The sequence below is a fragment of the Vitis riparia genome, chromosome 17, assembly GCF_004353265.1.
Source record: "Vitis riparia cultivar Riparia Gloire de Montpellier isolate 1030 chromosome 17, EGFV_Vit.rip_1.0, whole genome shotgun sequence".
Lineage (NCBI taxonomy): Eukaryota > Viridiplantae > Streptophyta > Magnoliopsida > Vitales > Vitaceae > Vitis > Vitis riparia.
Genome location: NC_048447.1, coordinates 9,184,221 through 9,210,509, shown reverse-complemented (window position 1 = coordinate 9,210,509; position 26,289 = coordinate 9,184,221). Strand labels below are relative to the sequence as shown.

General features: G+C 35.2%; 1 protein-coding gene, 1 long non-coding RNA gene and 2 pseudogenes across 2 annotated transcripts; 3 read left to right on the top strand and 1 right to left on the bottom strand.

Moving 5' to 3' along the window:
- LOC117904070 overlaps nucleotides 1-9,142 on the top strand; it is a 13,790-nt pseudogene extending 4,648 nt beyond the window's left edge.
- Nucleotides 9,143-9,649: 507 nt separating this feature from the next.
- On the top strand, nucleotides 9,650-12,218 carry LOC117904718. Its single transcript, XR_004649620.1, has 2 exons — nucleotides 9,650-9,696; nucleotides 11,862-12,218. It is a non-coding gene; the product is annotated as an uncharacterized LOC117904718 (long non-coding RNA).
- A 470-nt stretch (nucleotides 12,219-12,688) lies between these two features.
- On the bottom strand, nucleotides 12,689-19,158 carry LOC117904709 (annotated as a pseudogene).
- A 3,226-nt stretch (nucleotides 19,159-22,384) lies between these two features.
- LOC117904705 (galactinol--sucrose galactosyltransferase-like) lies at nucleotides 22,385-26,191 on the top strand. The gene is given in 6 exon segments (XM_034817456.1): nucleotides 22,385-22,906; nucleotides 22,909-23,364; nucleotides 23,367-23,689; nucleotides 24,734-24,911; nucleotides 25,012-25,379; nucleotides 25,472-26,191. Coding segments are annotated over 6 exon segments (2,343 nt in total). The 5' UTR covers nucleotides 22,385-22,470; the 3' UTR covers nucleotides 26,054-26,191.
- Nucleotides 26,192-26,289: the final 98 nt, after the last annotated feature.

Below are 26,289 nucleotides of genomic sequence, written 5' to 3'. Positions count from 1 at the left end.
CTGTGAAATGCCTTTCTGAAGATTAAAAAAAAAAAAAAAAAAACATCTGAAACAAATAGAAAACCATAGATCAGAACCTCCCGAACAACTAGGTGGTGGATCACCAGATGATTAACCAATTCCGCATCCCTCCTACCATGACAATTCCTCTAACTATACGTGACCCTGTTGTCTTGAGATGGTTCAAGGTCAGAATTCTCTTTCACACCATCATCCACACAAACAAAGTCACCCTTGATGGTGTGACCAACATTTGGAACTCTTTAGTGGTGAATTTTGCTCCCTCTCAAGGTTTCACCAAGAATTCTGCTCCTATTTGATGTACAGTGGGTGATGCACTTTTTTTGTGAGAGGGGTGCTCTTGAGTTGGGATGGTTCCTTAGTTGCCAAAAAAAGGAGAAAAGTTTGGAATATTGCTTCTTTATGCCTTTTTTGGTCCATCTGGAGGGAAAGAAATAGGAGAACTTTTGAGAATTGTGAAAGTTTAGACCAAACAATTAAAAGTTCTTTTTTGTATCTATTTTGGGATTGGGTTAGATTGTCCATTGGGGATGGTGTTATGTCACCGTTAGATTTTGTGGATTGGTTAGGTTCCTTGTAGGATGTGGTTGCTTATTTTTGTGTATTCGCCTCTTCTGGTTTTTGTTGTTTTGTATGCATTGTGTATACTTTTTATTTAATATAATATTCTCTTACCTATATATATAAAAAAAGAATTCTGCTTCTATTCTAGTGTTCCATTTCATTCCATCCTTCATTCTCATATGGACTGCATTCTCTTTATAGATTTAAAAAATACTCGCATGGCATCTAACTCTCAGTTCTCTCTTTCTTGCAAATCTTGAGTTTTTAAGAGGGTGTGAGCACTAGCACATTCATGGTGCTCCTAAAAGGTGAAAAAGGAAGGACCCAAAAACAAGGCAAATAAATTTTTTTCCAATATATTGAAAAGTGTTTTGTAACCACCAACATCCTTTATGAGTTTTCAGTTTCCTTGAAAAATAAAGCTTACTTGTGCTTGCAGTTCAAATTTGGATATGCTTGCACTTCCAAATTTTGATATTGTGTTTTCAAGCATTTCTCACATTTTGGAAGATAATAGTATCCTAATATGTAGTGTAAATTCTTCTTTGTGGATGGTCAGATCTTTTCACATTTTGGAAGAGGTAGGCGTTCCTATGATAGTTTAGGTTTTACCTCATAATTGATTAGTTTTATAAGTTGCAGTTAAATTTATGAATATGGTAAATTGAGCTTGTCAGGGTTTGGAGTTGGTTAGGGCGAGTGCTAGGATGTATGGTAGAGGCACATGGTCCTAGGTTCGATTCTGGTTGTTGTTTGAATGCCTTGGATTACTCGGTGCTTATTGTGGCGGGTATAGTCAACACCTCGAGGCTTGGGTTTTCCTATGGAGAGTTTGAAGGGTTCTATCACGGAAAGTTTCCCAGTTATCAAAAAAAAAAAAAAAAAAAAAGAATGTGGTAAACTGAGTTGCCTGCTTATGCTATTCATATTAAATCTATCTTTTTCTATTCAGTGGTGTTAAACATTTGCACTATGGAAGCTTGCCACTCCATGCCCTTCATGTGGTGGTGAGAGATGTAACAGACTTGTGCACAACTTTCTCATACAAATTTAGGGCATAAAATTGTGCCCATATAATGGAAAATTGTTGATCGAATGATGGATGTGGAGCTTATATATGTGAGAACGCCAACAGAAAGATGGGCGAATGCTGTGAAAAAAGATGTAATGGTCTTTACTTTAATGATGGATGTGGCCCTATGTTGAGCATAGCAATGAAAAAGAATCCATGTAATGAAGCTGTGTGATAATCTTTGACTTTGGATTAGACTTCAGCCAATAAGGAAGAAGAACACCAACACAGCCTTAAATTGAACATAAATCCTTGGCCACTATTTAGCCATATGTAGTGCCATGTTCTTTAATTAAAGACCACATCTTTTAGGAGTGGCTTTATTTTTTCTGTTCGTTTCATTCCCTAAGCTTGTCAAATTCAGAAAAGCCAGTTTTAAACAGAAAATCATTGTCCAAAGTTTGTTTCCAGACAATTACACATAGGTCAGTTCCAGGGTGGTAATCTGTTTACAATTCATGTTAATGTAATAAAAAAGTTTGTGGCGCAAGAAAACAAAAATCTTAGATCAACTGAGTTTCTGTGCTTCTAGATGGAATGAAAGGAAAAGGAAGTTTTCATTGGGATTTCAACCCATTTCTCACTTATTTTCTCATTTTTGACTGGGTTATTATCCATATCAAAGTGTTTGTTTTTTTTTTGATAGGGAAATGAGAATATATTAAAAGCACCAATAAAAAAGGGACAGACACTTAGGATATGAGAAGTATACATCTAAAAAGAAAAAGGAAACAACCAACCTCCATAGCCTCATTCTAATTACTTATGGCACAACCACTCAATGAAGTCTATGGGGAACCAGCTTGAATATCAAGGTGTTTCTTTTTATTTCTTTTCCATTATGACTTTCTTCACTTTTCATTAATGCCGAAAGAGAACAGAACAAAAACTGGGTGAGGTTGGGGTTTGCCTTTTCATTATATTTTATTTTGTAGTCTAATAACACAGATATAATGTTCAGAACTTTCTAGTTTTCTTTGTATTTCTCTTAGCAATTTTGGAGTGGTTTTCCAATCTTGTTTGGTGTTGGCCATTTCGATTTCTCTTTTTCCTGGTATAAAACTGATAAATCTAAGAATCTGGCTTGCAATGTCAGCCGAGAAATGGAGAAAAAGGTTAAAGAAAACAAAAATGAAAATGGAAAAGAAAATTCAATCAAATCCATGTTGATTTTTTACCATCTCCTGTCCAAAATCATGTTCCAAGATGTTCCAGGTCAGGCATGCACTGCTTATACCAGACTGTTATCGGACTCAGAACTAACCATCTTATATTTTTCCATCCCTACTTTTCTCATTCCCTTGCCTCAATTTCCCAGTTATCCTCCTGACATTTGAGTGACTTCAAAATCCTGGTTGAGGATGTTCTCTATTCGAGATCCCTGCCTTTTCTTTTTCTCTCTTTTGGGTTCCTACTTGGAGTCAAACCTTAAACCCTTTCACATGCCCATCCCAATTTCATACCCCACTTGAGTCACAGCCTCAAGGGCTCTTTGCCTTGCAGAGACTGCATATCAAGCAATTATTAGACCTTGCTAGGAAGTTCCTTAAGTTGTAATTATCATGACTGCTTTTTTGTTTTGATCCTATTTTGTTTCTTTTATGCACTTCTGCTACCTTTTGATTTAAATATTTCATCTTCTGTTATTTATTGAAACAAATTAAGGTTCCTTTTAGCCCAAGAATGCTTGTGTTTTTGAGATGTTTCAAGTAGTCATCCTTGTCCGAGTATACGCTAGTATTGTTTTTTGGGAATTACTGTGATTACATGAATGCTACCATTCCCAATTTTAAGGTTAAAAAACCTTGACCCAATGGGTTGAAGCTTTGCTTTGTGGCTTATCCTTTTACTATTATTCTGCTCTTCCTCATTTCTTCAAAATATTTTATGGATGACTGAATTACGATTGCACTGATTTCAGACGGAGCTTGAAGCTGCAAGGTCAGAGATTCAAAAGTGGCATTCTTCATTTCAGAATGATTCCTTCATACCAGCAGGCACATCTCTTGGTTAGGCTTTTCGTCAAGTGCTTCAGTTTCTTTCATAATATATTTTATCATGCATTTTGGCATAGAATTGTCATGCTGTTAGAACTAAAGCTGTTTATGATCATATGGCGTGCGTTTCATTTGCTTTCTTAAAAAAGTTATCCTCTTTTCTCTTTGTAGAACCTAAACTAGTGGTCAACTATCTTCAGACTCTGAAATCCTCTGAAGAGTCATTGAGAGAACAGGTTTCCTGTCAAATTTTATTTTGTCTTTTTTAGTTGCATAAGAAGTCATCATGCTTCATGCAGGATTTAATCCATGTTTTTTTCTTATAATCAGCTAGAAAAAGCAAAGAAAAAGGAAGCTGCTTTCATTGTAACATTTGCTAAACGGGAGCAGGAGATTGCAGAATTGAAGGTTATCATTTTTAATTTTTTCTGTTTGATCCTTATTCTATGTTATGTGCACAAGGTGTAATTTCATGTTACAATCTTTGATAGAATTATCTAAAAGAAATGTATATACCTTAATTCTTTTAACAGGAGCAAAATTTATTTGGAGAGGAGCCATTTTTTTTTTTTAAATGTTTATGATTGAAACAGGATATTTATTAAATTGGAAAATACAAGGATGGGCTATCTTTCAAAAATTGCAGACTGAACAGAAAAGAGAAAAGTTTACAACCAAACAAACTCAAGAAATACCATGACATCAGAACATCAAAGTCCTAGAAGAATCCTAGAATACATAACGGAAATGAAGTACCAAACACACTAATCTTGCATTGAATCTCTGACCAAAAATTCTAGTAGGTGTTTGTATTGAAATCGCTTGACCTTGCTCTCAGTGAGTACAAATCATTGTGAAGTTGAAACAATCTGATTCTGGGTTAGCTATTGAAATACAAGAATGAGAATAAGCAGAATTTCTTCAATGGTTTTCAAAATTGATGCCTGAATAGTAACTTATATTGTACCGTCTCCTCTTTTTTTCTCTCTGTCATCTGGTTATCCTTTGATCATATTGTTTTGTAAAGATTTGTATTCTTTGCTTCTTCAGTTAAGGACATTGGATTCTTGAATGTAACTGTGTAATGTCACCTCTGTCTGATACCAAATTCATTTTTAAATTCCCAGTCTGCAGTCCGGGATTTGAAAGCACAACTGAAGCCACCATCAATGCAGGTATTATAAAATTTTAATTTTGTTCCTTATGGGGGCATTAAGTTTTTGTAGAGGTGAAAGTTCAGAGACTATGGATAATATTATTTTCCTGTTTCCTGTTCTCGCATTGTTTATTTATGACATCTCTAGGGTCTTGGTCTTAGATTTTTCTACAGATTAGGATTCTAATTTAAATTCCCTTTTCTTAGCCATATATATGCCATTTACACTTGCTTGCTGCCACACACTGACATATTTTTTTTTTGATAGATAAATAGGAAAATATATTAGAAAGGGCTGCCAAAAAAGCAGCCCAAGCTATACAAAAAGTATACAGCTACCACCAGCCTCCACCACAATAAAACCAAGTTATAAAATAAAAGGAATACAACCAGCCTGCCCTCACCAATGACCCGACCAATCTAGCAAGCTGAAAAGAGTTAGAGGAGCATCATCTAAGCACCCCTTTGCTTCCAACCAAAGACAAGAAACAAAAGAACTTTTTAGCCTTTGGATAGAGAGCTCTTCCCCCTCAAAGGCAATTCTATTTCTTGCCTTCCACACCATCCAAAACAAACATAATGGTCCCGCTTTCCACACCTTCGTACGCCTTCTTGTCCTCAAACGGCCCATGCCACTACACATGACATGTATTTATGTGCATAAATACACACATGCATACTTATACCTTTGTTAATGGGACTTTTCCTTGAACAAAAACAATTTTTTGATTGGACCTAATTTCTTGCTATGTTGACTATCTTCAAAATTTTCTGAGTCACTATTTGAAATCCAACTATTATACAATTTCACCATGTCAACATCGGAATAACAAAAACCTGCTAAAACAAGTACATGATAAAACTTCTCATTATTCTCAAAAATCTGATTTTTTTTTGTTCAAATATTGCTTTATTTTTTATTTTATTTTATTTATTTTTCAAATTACCTGAAGAACTGCTAGGAGAGGTATATGACAAAACCTTTATGCTTGGGCCAGAAGCTCTTGATATCCATTAATCCAATTTGAGACATTCTTACTTCATTGATGCAAACCATTATGGAATTTAAATCAATTTATTGAACTGGTACATAATGTTGTACCTGATGCCTATGCACACAAACACACATGATGTTGCACTTGATGTCTATGCACACACACACACACACGATGTTGTACCTGATGCATTATTCTATTTTCTTTTCGCCTGAAATCCATCAATTTTTTAGAAAGAAAACAAGAATGGATACAACAGAAGGACGAGGGTGCCTTCTCACTTCTCAATGAGGGAAGAAGCTTTTTGATAGCTCAAGGGGATTGCACTAGGGTGACACCCTCTTGCCTTTTCTCTTCATAATAGTGATATATCACTTCCCATTTTCTAGATTACTGATTGAAAGTACATAGAATAGTGAATAGTTTTGCTAACCTGAGAATTGCCTTCATCCCTCAAACCCCTATCTTATTAATGTACAAGATTTTGCGGTATGCTTTAGTTCTCTGCATTTACAATCAATTTCTATTAAGCCATGAAGGGGGCTTTCCATGCTTTTTGCAGTCTTGGACAACAAGAACAGTGCTGAGTTTGGTTATTTACTTCTCTCATTATCCACCCTTCAAATAAGCTCATCATTTTTTTTGGGCTTTTGGTTTGGTTTTGTTTTGTTGTCTGTGTTGTGGTATACAGTAATTCTAGAATTATTAGCCCCTATTTATCTGAAAATTCTCAGGTCCGCCCTAAAAGTTTTGTTACTTGCCCTGCTTATGATTAATACATGCTGCATTGATTGGTCCTATTATTTTGCTACTGATGTAGTTTGCTATTGTGATAAATCCAACAGGCAAGGAGGTTATTACTAGATCCAGCAATTCATGAAGAGTTCACACGTTTAAAGGTGCATGCCCGAAACTTATGATGGAAGCCTAAATTATTTTGCAATTGATGCTTTATATGTATATGTTTTCTTCTTTTAATCGGGCTGGATCTAAGAGTTCATCCCTTAGAAACTTAATATGAATTTTTTGCATGCTTTGGTTGGATATGGATATGTACCATCCAGGCTGAACATCCCAAGTTTTTAGGTTCATTATGATGTGGCAATATACTTCTATGGTTAACCAGCTTGTAAAGTGTTCAACTTTTGACCTTTGGTTGATCCATTATGGAAATGGAGTTAAACTTTTGGAAGTGCAAGAAATAAAACTCTGAAAAATAATGTAATAATTTTTTTCTTAGCTAATTCTGGTTTGAAAGTTGTCATTGTATTCTAGGAAGTTGTACATTGATTTTGATTACACAATGGGATAAGCATGGAGTTTTCAAAAAATAAAAATAAAAAATGAAAGGTTTTTCTCAAACTTTATGGTCACTTTCCAACTTTCCTTTTTTTGATATGCAAGCACAAAAATATATTAACAGCACCTATCAATTAACACACCAAAATACATAGGAGGTATACAAGGGAACTTTCTGCAGAACATTTTTTGTCACCTGGAATGAAATAAAGCTTTTCATATTTAGGCTTTCCATTTCCTATGTTATCTATTGTTGCCATCGTGAGTATGAAGAGTGGAAAACGAAGCAAGAAGTGAAAGTGGAAACAATTGAGGGAAAGCATGGAACAAAAAAGAATTGACCAGGGGGTCAATTTTCATGGAAATGGTATAAAAGGTGCACGGGGAAAGGTGATTATGAAACTGGTGCATAGTGAAAAGCCCTTAGGAAAACTGTTTATGCAATTTCTGCATTTCTTTTATTAGCAAACTTCCACATAATAACAAATTGAGCTTTCACAGCCCTGGAATTCAGTGTTCTGAAATTGTGGGAGTGCCACTTTAGAAGAAGGATCATAATCTTTTTTTTTAAAAAAAAAAAAGGAAAGGAAGAAAATAAAGACTCCCTATTCCATAGGCCAGAGCATTTTATATAGTTTTTTTTTTTTTTTTTTTTGTGTGAATAGTCATTTTTAGGCTGGGTTTGACTTTGTTGATGTGCTGAGCTGTATGTGAAGTTTTGGGGTACTTCGGTTCCTTTTCTCCTCTCTCTGTTTGCTTTTTGTTTATTTTATTTATTTACTTTTTTTGGTATCTCTGGGCTTTTTTTATACAACATTTTTATACTTGGGTTGCACCTTTTTCTTGGCGCTTTAATATATTTGATTTATTTTTATTTTTAAAGTAGCTCAAGGAATTACTTCAATTTTCACTTGACGATCTTCAACATTATTCAAGAGTGTCATTTTCATCTTTCAAGTGTTTTTGGTCTATCCTTTTGGCTTGTGTGTTGCTTTGGTTATAAGTCACATTTCATCTTTCTGACTGGATATTTTTGCTAATGTAGTTTCGAAATAAATGATTTCTATCGTGCTTGTTTTTTCATTTTGAACTTTCCTGCGCACAGGGGTTTTCAGATTCTAGATTTGAAGGTTGATAATTTATATTGTTGCATGCTGTATTTGAGATTAGGTAGTGGTGATGAATTTGTTTTTGAATAGCCTGTTCACAATGTTCTCATGCCATGCCAGAATTTGGTTGAGGAGAAGGAAAAAAAGTGAAGGAGTTGCAGGATAATGTTGCTGCTGTCAATTTTACTCCACAAAGCAAGATGGGGAAGATGCTAATGGCAAAATGCCGAACCCTGCAGAGGAAAATGAGGAAATGGAAATATAGCTTCTGAGGGAAAGGTGCTGCTAGTACATTAGATGAATTTCTTGTTACCTATGCATTTAATACCATATATTACATTTCCTACTTTAAACTTTTTTGAAAGGGTTTATGCTCTATGATCTTATATTTGGTTTTTTCTGCTTATGGAGCTTCAAAGAGACAGAAGAAAGAAGAGGGCAATCTTTTTAACTTTTTTTTCTTTGGTTCTATTTTTTGACATTACTGAATTTTGACATGTATAACATACTTGCACTGTGCATGAAATGAAAACTGTACATAAAATAAATATTATTATACTTATGATTTTGGAACTTATGTTTTTTTCTTTATTTAAATTTCATTTTATGGCATGAGGTTTGATTGATTGTTGTTTGTTCAACAATGTTTTGCTGGCAGATGCATGAATTAACAATGAAACTTGCTTTGCAAAAATCTCAAAATGCAGAGCTCAGAAGTCAATTTGAAGGTCAGTGGTATATATTCCATCTCTCTCTTTCACTTGCTATGGGTATTTTTTTTTTATAATGTTAAGGCCTGCACTCTACATGTTTTTGCTGATGGCTTCTGAAGAGTGCTTCTGGTTGGCAATGACTGCCCGCTCAAACAGACTGATATGCCCCCAAAAATCGGTTGACATTTTGATTTTGAATTTTTTTTCTTTTTGAATGAGGAATTATATCATGTATGTTCTATTAGATTATATGGAAAAATATGTGTATACCTTTGGAAAAGAGAAAAATGCAGTATGTTGTCATTACCTGTATTTTTATCCGAGCAACTGATCTTGAGGGAAACAAACAATAAGTTTGACGAAAAGAGACTTACGAGTTGTATGGAGAGCAGCCATTTGTATTCACTTTCAAAAAGGAAACCTGATTCATTTTTCTCACTTTTCCAATGCATGCTATGCTCCAAATTCTGTTTGTTCTTTTCATTGTCAAACACTTTCATTTTCAGATTAATTTTGTTAGGAGTGGAACATTTTGTTATTCATGCCATTGGTGTTCATTTCATCCTTAAGAAAAATAAAGGGTGATAGTCAAGGTTAAACCTTTTATGTTGTCAAATAAATATTGTTGTTTGTACTATATTTTCCATTTTGTTCTATCAGTTTTTATATTATTTAATGATGCCATTTTTTACCCAACCTATGTCATTAAATACAGGACTGTACAACATATGGAGGGACTGACCAATGATGTGGAAAAGTCAAACGAAATGGTTTTCTTCTATCCCTGCATCTCTTCATTTTCTTTGTTTACTTGAAGTGAGTCATTGTTTTAACTGATGTGTAAAGCTTAATGCTCCATGTCGTTGCTTTATATTCTAGGGGAAAAAAAATCAGAATCTTACTACATTCTTCCAACCCAATTAGTTGCACAAGACCTAGTCTTCTTTGCTTTCATCCATTTCAATGCAACCAACTGGAGATTTCTGGCAATCCCAAGAGACATTCAAGTCACATGTCCCCAGTGGCCCTGAGTAAATTTAGTCGTTTTGTCAGGCCTACATGTGTTAGAATTGGATGATCCTGTGAGCTGGGTGAAGCCTAATTTTGCAGGACTGATTAATTTTGGACTGTGGCTTGAAAGTATAAACCTAATATTGCCAGGCTAATCAGTTTCCCAATTAAAAATTTTAAGTTAAAAGAAATTCTTTCTCCTAGCACATGTTAAATGCTATCTCAGATGATAGATATGTGGCCTCTGAGAGGGGCTTGATTTGGCATATCAGTAGTCTCTGAGTGGGGGCTACTTGAATCTCGATGAGCAATTCAAGCATTTTTATATGCAATCATGTTATGCCATGTGGTCTTCCCTGATAATGCCATGTGCCACATAGCATTATTGTTACTATTAGTATTATCTTTCTGTTGTTACTATTACTAGGAGCACTAGTGGTGGCCTCTCCCTGATAATGCCGTGTGCCACATAGCACTATTGGTTGTTTTTTTTTTTTTGATAGGTAGGATAGAAAGTGTACATATTAAAAAAGGAGATGCCAAACAGCGTCCCAAAGTATTAGGAAGTATATACCAGCCACCTAAAGGTCACCTGAGAGGGAGAGGGAGAGGAACAAAAAACATCACCTGCCTTCACTTAGAGCCTAACCAATCAATAAAGCTAACGAGAGAAAAAGGGTCCATATCTACAAATACCTAGACCAAGACCACAAATTACGTACAAAAGAATTTTTCATCATTTGGATCGAGAACTCTATATTATCAAACGCTAACATGTTTTTTTCCTTCCACATTGCCCAAAAGATACATAAGGAAGCCACCTTTCAAGACTTTTTGCGGGCTTTATCCACAAAGAAATCATGCCACCCAAGGAGTGTCTCCTTAACCGAATAGGAGAGAACCAAAGTCACCGTAAAGAGAGAAAACAGAAATTGCCAAAGAAATCACGTCTTTGCACATAGTAAAGAAGAATGTGATCAACTTCTTCTTCAGAGTGACAAAAAAAACATCTATTTGCCAAAGAATACCCTTTGGACCTGATCCAAAATTAAGGCTTTCCCCCAAGTCGCTTCCCATGCGAAAGAAGTCACCTTAGGTGGTGCACAAGATCTCCAAATGATGTTTCTTTGGAATAATAGAGTCACCTGGCTCCAAAACAGAATTGAGAGATTTAACCGAAAAGTCCTACTCAAGGTCGTCCATATCACCCTATCTTCCACATCCCTATGCATCCTTTTGCTTGGAGCTTCATCAAAAGCACTCCACACTTTCCATTTCCCAATCATTAAAGGGCCTAGAGAATTGAGGAGCCCAACAACCCCCTTTACCTTCGGAGTTCCAAACATCCGCCACCTAAGCTTCCTTAAATAAGGATAGGGGAAATAAGGAAGGAAAGGACCATGTTAGGATTGTGCATATGGGTACATATGCGGATGTGGGTCAGACGGTGGTCTACAGGGCTTGCCCAAATTGGTTTGGCATTGATCATGTCGTACATAACTGAGTCACAACCAGTAGCAGTAGTGTGGATAATGATGAAGCTGGTTTCCTAAGTATTTCAATGGCAGATAACATCAAGTTCTCTTGTTTCTTTGGTTTTGGGGTGTGGCAGGTGCCTTGTAATTGTAGTATTTAGTTAAATGATTGACTTTAAGATGTCAATGACCTTGCCTTCTTGTGGCTGGACTCTTTAACATGTTTTTTGTTTATTAGAAATCCACAATTTGGCTTGGTTGGCTCAAATAAACGGTGTTTGAAGAAGACTACAGATCTAGAATATTTAATTCATTGTAGTTTTGTGTTTTGTTTAACATCAGATGATGAAGGAGAATCAATCCTCAATTGTGTGGTTGAGATTTACTGTTCTTGTTACGGTTACAGTTTCATAATAGAGATTTATATTTAAAGCATCTTTTTATTGCAGGTGCTAATCTTGCAAGAGCAGTTAGAAGAGAAGGATTCGGAGCTCAAAAGGCTGAAGGAAGAGCTGGAGCAGAAGACGCAAATGGAAGCTGAAAATAATGATTCAGCTTCCGATAAGAAAGTTAGTGATGATGCAACGATACCTGTGGAAGATGGAAACTGAGCTTTAGGTTTGACTGAGCTGTTAGGAAATTTCAAATTTTTGGCCTCGCTGTCTGTACATTTAACATTAATTTGGTTCTTAGCTCAAGTGCACCGAGCTATTAGGGAATTATTGAATTTTTGTTCCCGCTCATTGTCTGTACATTAAACATTAATCTGGGATTTTCATTTGAGCATGCTTCTTTCACTTTTTTCATTTTTTATGATTGAATAAAAGTGACAAACCTTTGACATTGCATGTTGAGCTGCAGCTTTGCATCAGGTAAAGGGGCCTCCAGGTTAATTATATTCCTCGTTCCCTCCAGAGTCCATTGGTCTGCAAAATGTGAATGCGGCAGCTGGCATGGATTTGTACCAATGAAGCATTTTGGAGAATGCTGTTCAAGTTTCTATCTCAACCCAGCCACATAAAGCTGCTACCTGACCAATTTGCATTTCAAATACATCCAGTTTTCTGTGGGATAGCTGATGCGTATTTGGAAGGTGTTAGATGTATAACTTAATGACTTAAAATGACTTAGTAACTTAATTTTAATAAAATAATTTAAAATCATTACTTGAAGTTAAAAACGAGTTTTGAGTTTTAAGTCAATACAAACCTAATTGAATCATAATGATTAGTGTGGTATGAATCTCATACGCTGCTTGCGACACAGGCCACCATTTAAAAAAGCCTTGAATAGAATCATTTGTTCCCTAATCTACCGCATACAAAATGAAAGATCTTACATGCATCATTAAGTGCAGCAGCATTTCCCTTCATCAGATGCTGGGTCATGCGGAAATTGCTTGTGAACTATAGGACAGGACGGTACATTGCCATATTAGCAATTTTTTGCGTATGAGAAAGAAGAAAAGGTACGCTCTTTATCTCTGAAATGTTCCAGGACAATACAACAAAGCAGCACCGGAAGCAGGTCCCACTAAATTGCAGAAGTCCATTAAGTTTACCATCTCCCCCATCATCGAAGTCTAAATGACAACACCAAGTTCAGATAACACCCACTTGCTTCAGTTGTGTTTCATTCTGCTATGGATCCAACCCAATCCAGCATTTCCTCTGTTTGCAACTGCTTCTAATGGTTCCAGTAGACCCTTTGCGGTGTTGCCAAGTGCCTCTCCCTACACATTAAATTTGAGAGGGGAAATATGTGAGTAGTGTTAGTGAAACAGGAGCACACATATGTCATCGGTCAAAATAATTAAGAATATCGATTCATCTATCCCCACCATCTATTTGATATAATCAGGGGTCATGAAACCTACAAACTCCATTGAATTTGAAACCATTTTTTCACTAGAACCAATCACATCTTATTTTGTTTGCTCCAGTATTTTGTGTTCAGTTAAAGGTCTTATGCTTAGATCTATGCAATGGACTTCATGTGCCTGAAATGGATTTTCTACAGGATATATAAGGCCAAAATCAACCACATTGCAGAATTGACGCTTATGCTGTTATCTGCCTAAAACAAAGGGACACCACCTTAACTTCCATTACATAAAGCATCTCTTTCTTTAAAACAAAGCTTTAAAATTTAAGAAATACCTCCTTCCAACCCATGCTTTCTAGAATTCTTCTAGCATAACTACCAGCTCCAAAGGACATGTTCAAGGCTTCAGCTGCAGCTTCTTCTGTTGAGACAGAAACAGGAGATGATGGCATAGCATCTCCAACAACTAAATTCTTTTGTCCAGGACCCACACCAAACCTCCATGCAAAGTTCTTCTCTCTGCAGCTCTATCCCTATACACATGGCTTTTATGCTGGCAATAAAATAGGAGATAATTTAAAAGGAAAACAAGGCAGATTGCGAGACAATACATATATTCCACAGAATAAATTATAGAGTTCAATGTGATGATAATTTATGATTGTGCAAACTTTCAAGCATTCAAAGAACATGGCCTGTAAAGTCAACTTTAACTTTTCATTTATTTTTATTTTTTATTTTTTAAAATTTTTTATTTAAAAAATTTTAAAAGTTAAGGTTACTAGCAAACGACTAAAACATAAAGAAAATAAAATAAAAAGTAACTTTTATTATATTATAAAATATAAGTCTTAGAACTATTGGCAAATGACTAAAATATCAAAAAATAAAAATAAAAAAATTCTTTTAATATATTATAAAATAAGTTTAAACAAAAATAATTTTATACGATAAATTAGAAATACAACTTTCAATATTTTAACAATTTAAACAAATTAGCAAAAAAAAAAAAAAAAAATTGTCAAATAAATTTTTAAAAGAGATTTTTAAAATGAAGTTTCAAATAAAATATTTATATAAAATCTTGATTAAAAATTTCAAATGACTTAATTTTTTACTCAAAATATAATAAAAATGCTTCAATAAAATTAATAATTTCATTGGTAGTTTAATTTTACTATATATATGGTTACAATATGTATATATATATATTGTGTTAAAAAATTTTAAAATTTTTTTATCTTTACATTAACATTAAGTATAACACTTTCAAAATTCATATTTCTTATCAATGCACATCATATAATTGTCCAACATCACAAATTTTATCATATATATATATATAATATATATATATATATATATATATATATATATATATATATTGGTTTTTTTAGAAAGATTAACTATAATTTTTTATAGTATGTGTATTATTGCTCATTTTATCATTTTTTTAGCATTTGTTTTTTTTCCGACATTTTCATCAGTTTTGATTAACTTTCATCTCACCAAATTTTTTTATAGAATTTCCATATGATATTTCCGATATTTCCATAAAATCAAACTTTTAATATATTTTTTTATCAAACAAACTTTTAATATTTTCATCCTTGATTATAATTAATCAACATCTATTTTCTTGTTATCAAGGCCAATTGCCCTCTGTTCAATCATAACACATATTTGGAAAGTTGAAAGCAATTGGATGGGTTGTGCAAAGAGATGTTTCATATACAATTATCACATATGGTTCTCTATATTCTTTTTTCTTAGAAGGCATTTGAACACTAGGGGCATATGACCATACAAGAAATGGTACTATTTCAGTGTCAAACTCCAAATTCTACATTGCACAGCTGAAAATTACCTTGTCAGATGCAGACTTTGGATCCTGTAGCACAGATAAATCCTTCTGAATAGCAACACCATCTGTCACTTTGGATTCACTATTTCGGCATTTAGATAGAGGAAGCATATTCTGATCAACTGACAATTTGGGAAAGCTCCAGTCTTTTGTTGGGTTGGAAGAATCATAAATTGACAAGGAAGCTAAATATCTTGAGCTAGGACTCTTCAACCTATAAACCTGCCCTGAAAGAAGAAAATTTCAACAGCTATAATACTTCAATATCATTAAGAGTAAAGCGCACACACACACACATCCCCACACATGGACACCTGCATTGGGTAAGAAGGGGTGCTGTGGGTGAATTGATCCTGTTGAGTAATATAGACGAGAAAATACTAAATCAGATTACTCAGATTTATAAAAATTAGGAGAGTAGATCAATACAATTTAGTGGCAACTGATATTCTCTTTTTGGAGTGGTTTGGGTAATGCACTCTTCACTTAGAAGGAACCTCTTGGGTTGGCATCACTCTTTTGTGGGGAAGAAAGAAAAACACCCTAGAGGGCTGCTTCTTTGTGCTTGTTTTGGACTCTTGAAAGGAAAGGAACAAGAGGTCTTTTAATTATGTCAGGCGGTCAGACCAAGCAATTGAATCCAATTCTATGCATGCTTTTGTGAATTGAATTAGGGTGGTCATAGAGGATCACACAATGACTTTGAGAGATTTGGTACATTGGTTGAGCTTCAAGTAAGGAGAGGCATTTAGTTGTTTATGTCATTCTCGCCTACACTAGGGCATCCATTGCATACATCGTGTGTACTATGTTAAACCTCCTCTTAGACACTTTTAATATATTTTCTCATTTTCCTATTCAGAATAAGAAAAGGAAAAGGACAGAGAATTTAGTGGTAAAGAATAAGAGATTTTAAATCAAAGTATTGTACCTATCATGAGCACGCTATTTCACATTCATAAAAGCTGAGAGTAGAATAACAGGTTTGCCAGGAAAAGCCCGCAAACAGTCTATTGATTTAGATGTTACTCTTTCAATTGAGGATCTTCAGGGCTATTTACAAAACTACATAAAGGCTCTTTTAAAGTCCTTCCTGTCTCCTCCCTCAGAAATTTCCCTTATTTTAGGTTGGGTTCTTATATAGATGCAAAACTATATAGCTTGGTACATTTACATACTTTCATCTAATACAAGTATAATTTCTTATCAGAAAAAACAAAAAATAAATAAAAAAATAAAATAAAAAATAAAAATCTCGGTAGTTATTTTGAGAAATGAAGAAAAAAAGCATAAAAAAAGGTCAAAGCTCTCTCAATTTGTCCTTCAAGTGAATTTAGATACACATGTGAAATCTCTCTTTAGCAGTTCATTATAAAGGCATTGCTAAGAAGACCTCATTAAATTTATTATCCAGAGATTATATGATTTTGAGGAATCCGAGGTCTCCTTTGGGCTGAAGTAGCACGCTGAAAACAAATTTTAACCAACCGTTTGTCATTCTTTTTTATTTTGGAGATGATAGGAAAAAATTTTGAATGTTGCAGCAACAATTCGAAAACCAATCAGGTATAAGAAATTCAATTTCCCTTCTTCATATCTATTTCTCCATTCTCAGCAACGAAAGGGAGCATTTAAGAAAATACCAAGAATCACTGTGCTATAGTGTACATAGATTGTAATATAGTCAATTGCAATAGAGAACAATCCAAACCTGATGTTACTCGTACCAGATCAAGATGCACTTCACATATTGGGGCAGTTTTCATAAGACCACCACCAGAAGGCATAGAGGGATGAAGCTTAGTGGATTGCCTCACTAGCCGCCCAACCAACCTGGCCACTTGTCCTTTTCCATCCTTTTTGACACCTGACACCATTGCCCAATCCCATAGATCCACAACTGGGAAGTTTGGAATGGAATCCTCAGATTTAATAACTTGACCATACTGTGCTCGCCAGTTCTCTTCATCCCAGGAATCACCTGCACCAGAGATGCTTATATGAATCAAATAAAATCTATGAAATTGGTGAGTAGGCCACTATTTCAATGTTTAAAGCTCCATGCCCCAAAAATCACACAGAATACAAACAGTCTGCTCAAAAGAATAAACCATAGAAAGGATGAGAGCATGAAAATGAAAATGAAACTGGTTTTACAGTCTCTGGAAATATTTTCATAAACTGGACCATACGGATTCCTATAATTCTTTCGTTCACAAATCTCAGGTTGACTCTTGAAAAAAAACAATCTATTGATACTTTATAGGATATAACAAAACCTTTAATGTACATATAATTGAAGCACATCTATGGATACCAATAAAAAGTGAGGAAAACATGAACCAAATCAGTATTTTAGAATTAAAAATGTTAATAACCAATAAAATGGCAAAACCTTCGGCTACAACATTTCCAATTGAATCTGTTACACCATGATGATCCTCCGGAACGCATTCGCCTTCTAGCTCATGATCATCACCATTTCCTGCAACTCAAGAAACAGACCCATTTAAGTTCCATTCCACCTAGAACTATCTCTTCCTCTCCACAAATTATAGAAAAGTTTGAGGCAAACCATGAGCTGACAACTTAAAGTTATCCCCCTCATCTGTTTCCAAAGGCATCCTCACTTCATCGGTAGCATTGATTGCTGTTGTGGAATAACCAGACAAATATAGATCAATAAGTGTGTCTTCTAGCCTAAAAACAGTAAATTAACACTGTCAGTAGAGATATCTACATGTTAACAGTGACAAGAATAAGGGCATGCAATGTCTAAACAAGCATACCATTCTGATGGTGGGGGTGGATTTTCTGCATCATGACTGCTAACACATGTTGTATGCCCTATTGATAAAAGAGAATGGTTAATTGATCAAAGTCACTGCATTTAAGGAAAAATTGCACGTTTGAGGCCCTAAGAGTATGGAAAATCCATCATGTTAGTAGCGTCACATCAATGCTTAAATGAATTTATTGAACAAAGCATGCAATACGTCTTACACTATACTGGTGAAAGCAGCACAAGAGGTAGAGGTGGTACCGGTGGGGGGTGGCAGTAATACATTCAGATTAAGAAAGATTGAGAAATAATATAGACAAAATAATAGAAACTTGTCTTGTATCCATGAATTTATCATAACAAATGAAAGGCACAGCAGGGATCATCTGAATCAAATTTTTTTTTTCCTTCCTTTCCTTTCATGGAGGCAACTTAATCTATTAAGTCTTATTACAGCAGTGTTCACCTGAAGTGCATTCATCAGCAGCAGTTCCCATGCCCTTGGATTCATCTCCCTGAAATGAAGAGTAATACTCATCATTCCGGCAATATGAATTTGTACATTGCTCATCCTGAATGGTATTACCAGGAAGAACTTCGCCACCCTCATCTATTGCACATTCATCACCCTGAACCTGAGATGTTGATAATGCACCAAATCCAGGATCAATCAGCCTAAAAAACCTAAAACCTCAACAGAATCCAATAAAGATAAGCAGAAACAAGCGATACCTTCTGAGAATCCAAGAGGACATAATTCCCATCCTCAAATTTGTAGTACAGACCGTCTCTACCGCTGTAGTACCATCCAGCATTCGGATCATGATAAAACCCACTACTGCAGCAATAAACACGAAAAAACTGCCATTAACAGAATTTTTGAAGTTTCTCTCGCTCAACATAACTGATTTTCAAATAAACCGAAGAATAATAAAACTATCCCAATTGACTCATCAAACTACAACTAGAATTACAATTACGATTTCATAATTTGAATTTTAAGAATAAAACCTGGACGCAATTAAGAAAAACAAGTTCATCATACATATAAACACAAAAGAAACACTACAGTGAGGGGTTCCATTTTTCGCATATTATCAAGAGAGATTACAACCCTAGAAAATTCAACAAAAGAGAAGAAAAGATTGAGTTAGGAAAAGAAAGAGTGAAACCCTAATTCGGAAATAGAAAATGACCTGGCATGGAAGTATAGTTGAGATTTTTCGTCCCACTTGAAGATGGTTTCATCGTTCTGATAATCCGGCTCTTCCGCCATTTTTTATTACGATTCTCAACAGAAATTTGTACAATTCATCATCTCCAAACCGAAACTCTATTAATTTTCCAGACAATTTCACATCTCAGAATCTGTATTAACTTCTTAAACATTAATGCCGCGTTTTGGTTCCTCCCAAATAGTAAGTAAACATTGTTAGTCATACATCGTAGGATTGATCAGGGACAATTATTTTCAATATTTAATTTAAGATTAGGTTAAGTTTTTTTAACTTGAACTCAATTTGAATTGGATTTGGACTTGACATCGAACAATCCAAATCTAACCCAAACCCGATTTAATATTTTTATAATCTTTATAACATATATTATCCTATACAATAATACTAATTATTTTCTTATAACTCGATCAATTTAAGTTTAATTTGATCAACCCGAGTCTAACTCAATCTTAATTTAAACATAGAAAATAAAATTAAATTGAGTTTAAATTAAGTGCTTGGGTTAGAAGTCAGACTGGATTAATTATTTCTTTATTTAGATTGAACTTGGGTTAGTCATTAACCGGATGAACCTACCCAAGTTATAATCTACTATTAATAGAATAAAAAATGGAAAAATATTTTTTTTAATTATGTAAATATCCTTTAATGTTTTAATTATATATATATATATATATATTTTAAAGTAAAAATTAATTTTATAAGAATATAATTATTATAGATCATCATAATAATATTTTATCAACCTGATGAACGTGCCCAAATTATAACCCTATGATTAATAGAATAAAAGATGGAAAAGATTATAAATTTGTAAAACTAACAACAATAACCCGTTTTTTATTATTATTTAATTATGTAAATGTTTTTAATTATATATATATATATATATATATATATATATTTTAAAAGTAAAATTTAATTTTATATTAATATAATTATTATAGATCATCATGATAATATTTTATCAACCCATGAACGTGCCCAAGTTATAACCCTATGATTAATAGAATAAAAGATGGAAAAAAGTTTCAACTTTGTAAAACTAACAACAATAACCCCTTTTTTTTAATGTAAATATCCTTTAATGTTTTAATTATTTATTTATATATATATATATATATATAATATATATTTTTTTTTAAAGTAAAAATTAATTTTATATTAATATAATTTTTATAGATCATCATAATAATATTTTTGAACAATGTTTGCGTGATGTTTAAATTAAGCATCTCTTTCATATAGCCGTACAACGTCTTATGAGTTAAAGGCAAAAACAAAACTTCGTAACTTACCTAAAGCCAAAGCACAGATTACTTTAATGATGGGTAGGAAAAAGCCCAATTCATTGGGCTAAGCTGACCCAGAAGAGCAACGAATGTTGAAGTGGCCTACATGTAATTACGTGCTGTCCATGTAACCCAACGTGGCATCTCTCCGAGTATTGGCGAACCTTCTGGAAAAAGTGGTTGATGACGTGTCATCACGACACACACGCAATACTCACATGTGGCATTATGGGCCCTCCCTTCAGCCTTGTATCCACGATGGGCTGTCTCCAAGTATTAGCGAAGCTTCTGGAAAACGAGAATGACGATGTGTTATAACGAGATACACGCAATACTGAACGTGGCATTCTGGCCCCTTCTCCCGTTCTCTGAACCATGCCCCTCAGGCGTTGCTCTTGGAAGATGACTCTTTTTCGAAGGATCCAATCACATCTCTACAAGGCAGAATCAAACAGATATATGAAACAAGCCTCTGTTTCCACGTAAATATAATTTATTTGAAACTTCTTTATAACTTAATCTTATTATTTATATTTTTAAATAATTTAATTTAAATATGGAAATATTTTCTATTTTTAAAAGCTATTTAAAAAAATTTAAGATATATTTTTTTTGAAACCATTTTAATTTTTTTTTTTAAAATATAATATAAATTTATACATTTCTTTGTAAAAGAAATAAAGGAAAAGATGATTGCTGTGGACAAATTTAAAATATTTGAATATATCATAATCTCTAATATATCCAATATCCGTGGATTTTGATATGAAATTCAAAAGATATATCAATCATCGATATATTTTTTGATATTTTATTGATATTTAACCGTTTTTTCAAATTTTCAATTATTAAATAAATAGATTCTAATTATTTCATTTTTTATATTTGATTTAATTTTTTTTACCAAAAATATAAAAGTAAATTGCTTAATAGATATTTTTTATATAATCTATATATTTATTAAATATAAAAATATAAATATTAAAAAAACCATACATATATTATTATTTATTTGATATGATTGAATACATTTAAATTAAAATAGAACATAATATTAATATTAAATATATTTTAAAAATTAAACATGTTATGATAATATTAGTGTAAAATAATATAATGTAACTTAATAATAAATATATATTTATAAACTTATATTTTGTATCAGATTCAGGATATTATTATTGATATGACAAATGTGTATATCAATTTTTTTTTAAATAACTTTAAAATATTTATTTTTATCTTATATAATTTTTTAGAATTTTTTTTAATATTTCTAAAATTTTTATTAATTTTTATGTTGTTAAAATATTAATTGATATATCAATAAAATGGAAATATCAATATAAGCATCTTACTTACAAAATTCCATACCAAAGCATTGTATTCGCTGAAGCTCAAAACAAAAGTGGCGGGATCAGCGGTTAATGTCGGTGTAAAGAATATCAAGCAAAGGAAAAACATAAAACAAAAGAAGAAAAGAGAAGTGAGGAAACATCCAGAAAAGGGACCAAAGGTGGAGAAGGGCAAGCTCTAGAAGTGGAATCTAATAAAATCCTTTAATTTAAAGCCGCTGGGGTCACGATGAAGTTGTTTCACTGGGCCATTCTCCACTCGGTTCACTGTCTCCTCTCTAGTCTCTACTAATACGCTTCTCATATCAGACGTTAATTTCAGGAATTGCGGTAAGGGGGATCGAGGGGAATGGACCCCAATGTGACCCCAAATAGCGGGGTACACACCTCTATTCTTCACTGCTCACATCATCAGAAGATACTAAGACACTAAACAATTTCCTGTTGGAGTCTTTGCAAAAGCTGAAACAGTGAAATGGCTTGTCGCTACTCATGGGTCTCCTCACTAGGAATGACCCATGAAAGCTAATTTCTCTCTAACTTTATCGCGTTCCCATGTCTTAGCTAACCACAACCCTGCTTTTCTGTATTCCATTGCCCTTTCTTCTCTATATAAGTCTTCTCTTCTGGTTTGTTTTTTCATCCCAACTCTTACTTCATAACGGTTGTTAGTGCTTTAATTTCTTGTCTGCCTTTTCATTTTATGGCTCCCAGCTTGAGCAAAGGTGCTCCGGATGTAATGGGGTTGGAGGACGGTCATTCATCGTCATCGATCACCCTTCAGGGTTCTGATTTTTTGGCTAATGGCCACCCAGTCCTCACGGAAGTCCCTTCTAACATTGTGGTCATTCCATCACCCTCTATTCCTGGAAACAAGGCCAAAACCATGGTGGGGTGCTTCGTGGGGTTCGAGGCCGGCCAGGCCAAGAGCCGGCACGTCGTCCCCGTCGGGAAGCTCCAGGAAATACGGTTCATGAGCATATTCAGATTCAAGGTGTGGTGGACCACCCACTGGGTAGGAACCCGCGGAGGAGATGTGGAGCACGAGACCCAGATGATGATTCTGGACAAATCGGACATGGGTCGACCCTATGTTCTCCTCCTCCCACTCATAGAAGGTCCCTTCAGAGCCTCTCTCCAGCGGGAGAAGACGACAACGTCGACATCTGCGTGGAAAGCGGCTCCACCTCCGTGCGCACCTCCGCCTTCCGGAGCTGCCTCTACATGCACGTAGGAGACAACCCTTATGAACTAGTGAAGGACGCAATGAAAGTGGTGAGGGTCCATCTGGGGACCTTCAAGCTTTTGGAAGAGAAGAGCCCTCCAGGTATAGTAGACAAATTTGGCTGGTGTACATGGGATGCATTTTACCTTAAAGTACACCCCAAAGGTGTTTGGGAAGGAGTGAAGGGCCTAGTGGAGGGTGGGTGCCCTCCTGGCATGGTCCTAATAGACGACGGATGGCAGTCCATCGGTCACGACGATGAACCCATCTCCGACCAAGAAGGCATAAACAGAACCGCCGCGGGTGAGCAAATGCCATGTAGGCTCATAAAATTTGAGGAAAACTACAAGTTTAGGGAGTATGAGAGTCCTAGGGTACCCAGGAGAAGGGTATGGGGGCATTTGTTAGGGACCTCAAGGATGAGTTTAAGAGCGTAGAACATGTGTATGTGTGGCATGCCCTTTGTGGATATTGGGGTGGGATCAGACCCAATGTCCCAGGCATGCCTGAGTCTAGGGTCATCGCTCCTAAGCTGTCACAGGGTTTGCAGATGACTATGGAGGATTTGGCCGTGGACAAGATCGTCAACAATGGTGTGGGGCTGGTGCCGCCGGAGTCGGTGGCGGAAATGTACGACGGCCTCCACTCTCGGCTGCAATCGGTTGGCGTTGATGGAGTCAAGGTTGATGTGATCCACGTAAGCTCTTGAAACCTCCAGAAAAACTTACAACTGTTTTCCATTTAATGTTTCTTTTTCTTTGATGCTTTACCACGTGAGAATATGGTAGGGCCTTTAGATTTGGTGTAGGGTAGTTGTGTCCCACAAGTCCAATAACGGTTTCAGGATCACCTGGCGGCCCTAATCCACTACGTGGCATGTGTGGGCTTCACCAAGTGGTCACACAAGCCACGTAGTCATATATTTTTACTTTTCAATTTTGTTTTACTATACTCCCAACAAGTTCGAGTGAAAACCCACAAAACTCAATAGACAAGCGTAAAAAAACTAGTGCTTCAACTTCCGCAGGGTGTTGGGGTTGATATTTACCCCAAATCCAATCTAAATTAAAGAAAAAACAAATTCAAATTCAATTCAATCTACCTCTAATTTGAGACATTTGATCCAAGTCCAATATAACATCATTTTTTTTTTTAAATTTGAGTCTATTTATATAAAAAATTTATTAGTAAATATGACAAAATTTTAAGATAGATAAAAAAACAAAAATTTATATGTTTTTCTTAAAAATGTAAAAAAAAATATTGTTATATAGGATAATATGTATTATAAAAATATTAAATTGAGTTCGGATTATGTTTGCGTTATTCAAATATTGGTTTGAACTTAACCCAAATTAAGTTCGAATTGAAAAAATTTAACCGAAGTTTAACTTGAGTATTGAAAATGAATGCTTAAACCCGTTCAAACTTTAAGTTGGGCTAATGTTGAGTTGTACCAATTTGTCCAAATTACACCCTTAATGAAAGCATATTAATTACAAAAATTTAAATATTAAATATATAATATTGAATCGATGATATAAATAAATCAGATCAATGTATAAGGGTATAAGCTCAATGAGATTGGATGTAAAGTTATAAATCGAAGATGTAAATATATGATAGTAGCTATTGATGGTAAGATGTTCATATTGTGGCAAGAGCCTTACATATTGTTTACCTGAAGTCACCAATTGCTAACCCCAACTGCTTTATTGAGCAAGTAATTGGTAATGTGCAGTTGCTAGAGATGGTAGCAGAGGAGTATGGTGGGCGAGTGGAGCTGGCAAAAGCCTATTACAAGGCACTGACTGCATCTGTGAGGAAACATTTCAAAGGGAATGGTGTAATTGCTAGCATGGAGCACTGCAATGACTTCATGTTCCTGGGGACTGAGACCATCTCGCTCGGCCGCGTTGGTATGTTAATTTCCCACAACCACCTTCGGAAATGCCAGTAATATTACCTTGTTGGTGGCACTCAAATTAATTTAGCTTTTGATATGTTGCATATATATAGGGGATGATTTTTGGTGCACCGACCCGTCCGGAGATCCGAACGGCACATTTTGGCTACAAGGGTGTCACATGGTGCATTGTGCCTACAACAGCCTGTGGATGGGCAACTTCATACACCCCGACTGGGACATGTTTCAATCCACCCACCCATGTGCTGAGTTCCACGCCGCTTCACGGGCTGTCTCCGGGGGACCAATATATGTCAGCGACCACGTCGGGAAACACAACTTCCAGCTCCTGAAAAGCCTCGTCTTGCCCGATGGGTCGCTTCTGAGGTGCCAACACTACGCCCTTCCCTCAAGAGATTGCCTGTTCCAGGACCCATTACATGATGGCAAAACCATGCTCAAGATTTGGAACCTTAACAAAGTAAGACACTGCAGGCTTCTTTCTTGCTTGAAAATTATGCAGTATTAGAAACTTGGGCGATGATGATGAGTTTTCATTTGCCTTCCCAACAGTACACAGGAGTTTTAGGAGCATTCAACTGTCAAGGAGGAGGGTGGTGCAGAGAAACACGAAGAAACAAGAGCGCCTCCGAGTACTCCCGCACCGTTTCATGCTTGGCAAACCCGAGTAAAGACATAGAGTGGAGCGCCGGGAAGAGTCCCATCTCCACCAAAGATGTGGACCTTTTTGCAGTGTACATGTTTCAGGAGAAGACGATGAAGCTGTTGAAGCCATCAGAGAGCCTGGAGATCTCACTGGATCCATTCAAATTTGAACTCCTCACAGTCTCTCCTGTGAAGGTGTTGCCCAGAAATAATAACAATTCAATTCAGTTTGCTCCATTCGGACTGGTGAACATGCTCAACGGTGGCGGGGCAGTTGAGTGGGTGGAGTTGGATGAAGATGAAGACGAAGATAGGGTGAAAATTGGAGTGAAGGGATGTGGAGAAATGAAGGCATTTGCATCTGAAAAACCAACTACATGTAAGATCAATGGAGAGGGTGTGAAGTTCAGTTACGAGGACCATATGGTTGGGGTTCAAGTTCCTTGGCCTGGTTCATCACAAGTGTCAATTGTAGAGTACTTGTTCTGAATTCCATGAATGGGTGGCAATATTCTCATCCAAAATTCGTCACCAATCTGGTTGTGGTTCATGGGATTTGTGATATTAATGAAGTTTATGTATCTCTTACCAAATTTTAACCCTCAATTTAACACTTGTTTGAATCAATTTAAAAATTAATAGTAGATTAAGAAAATATTGTTTTTTATAAAAGTATTTTTCACTATATATTATTGATTTATCATATATTAAATCTTTTAACAATT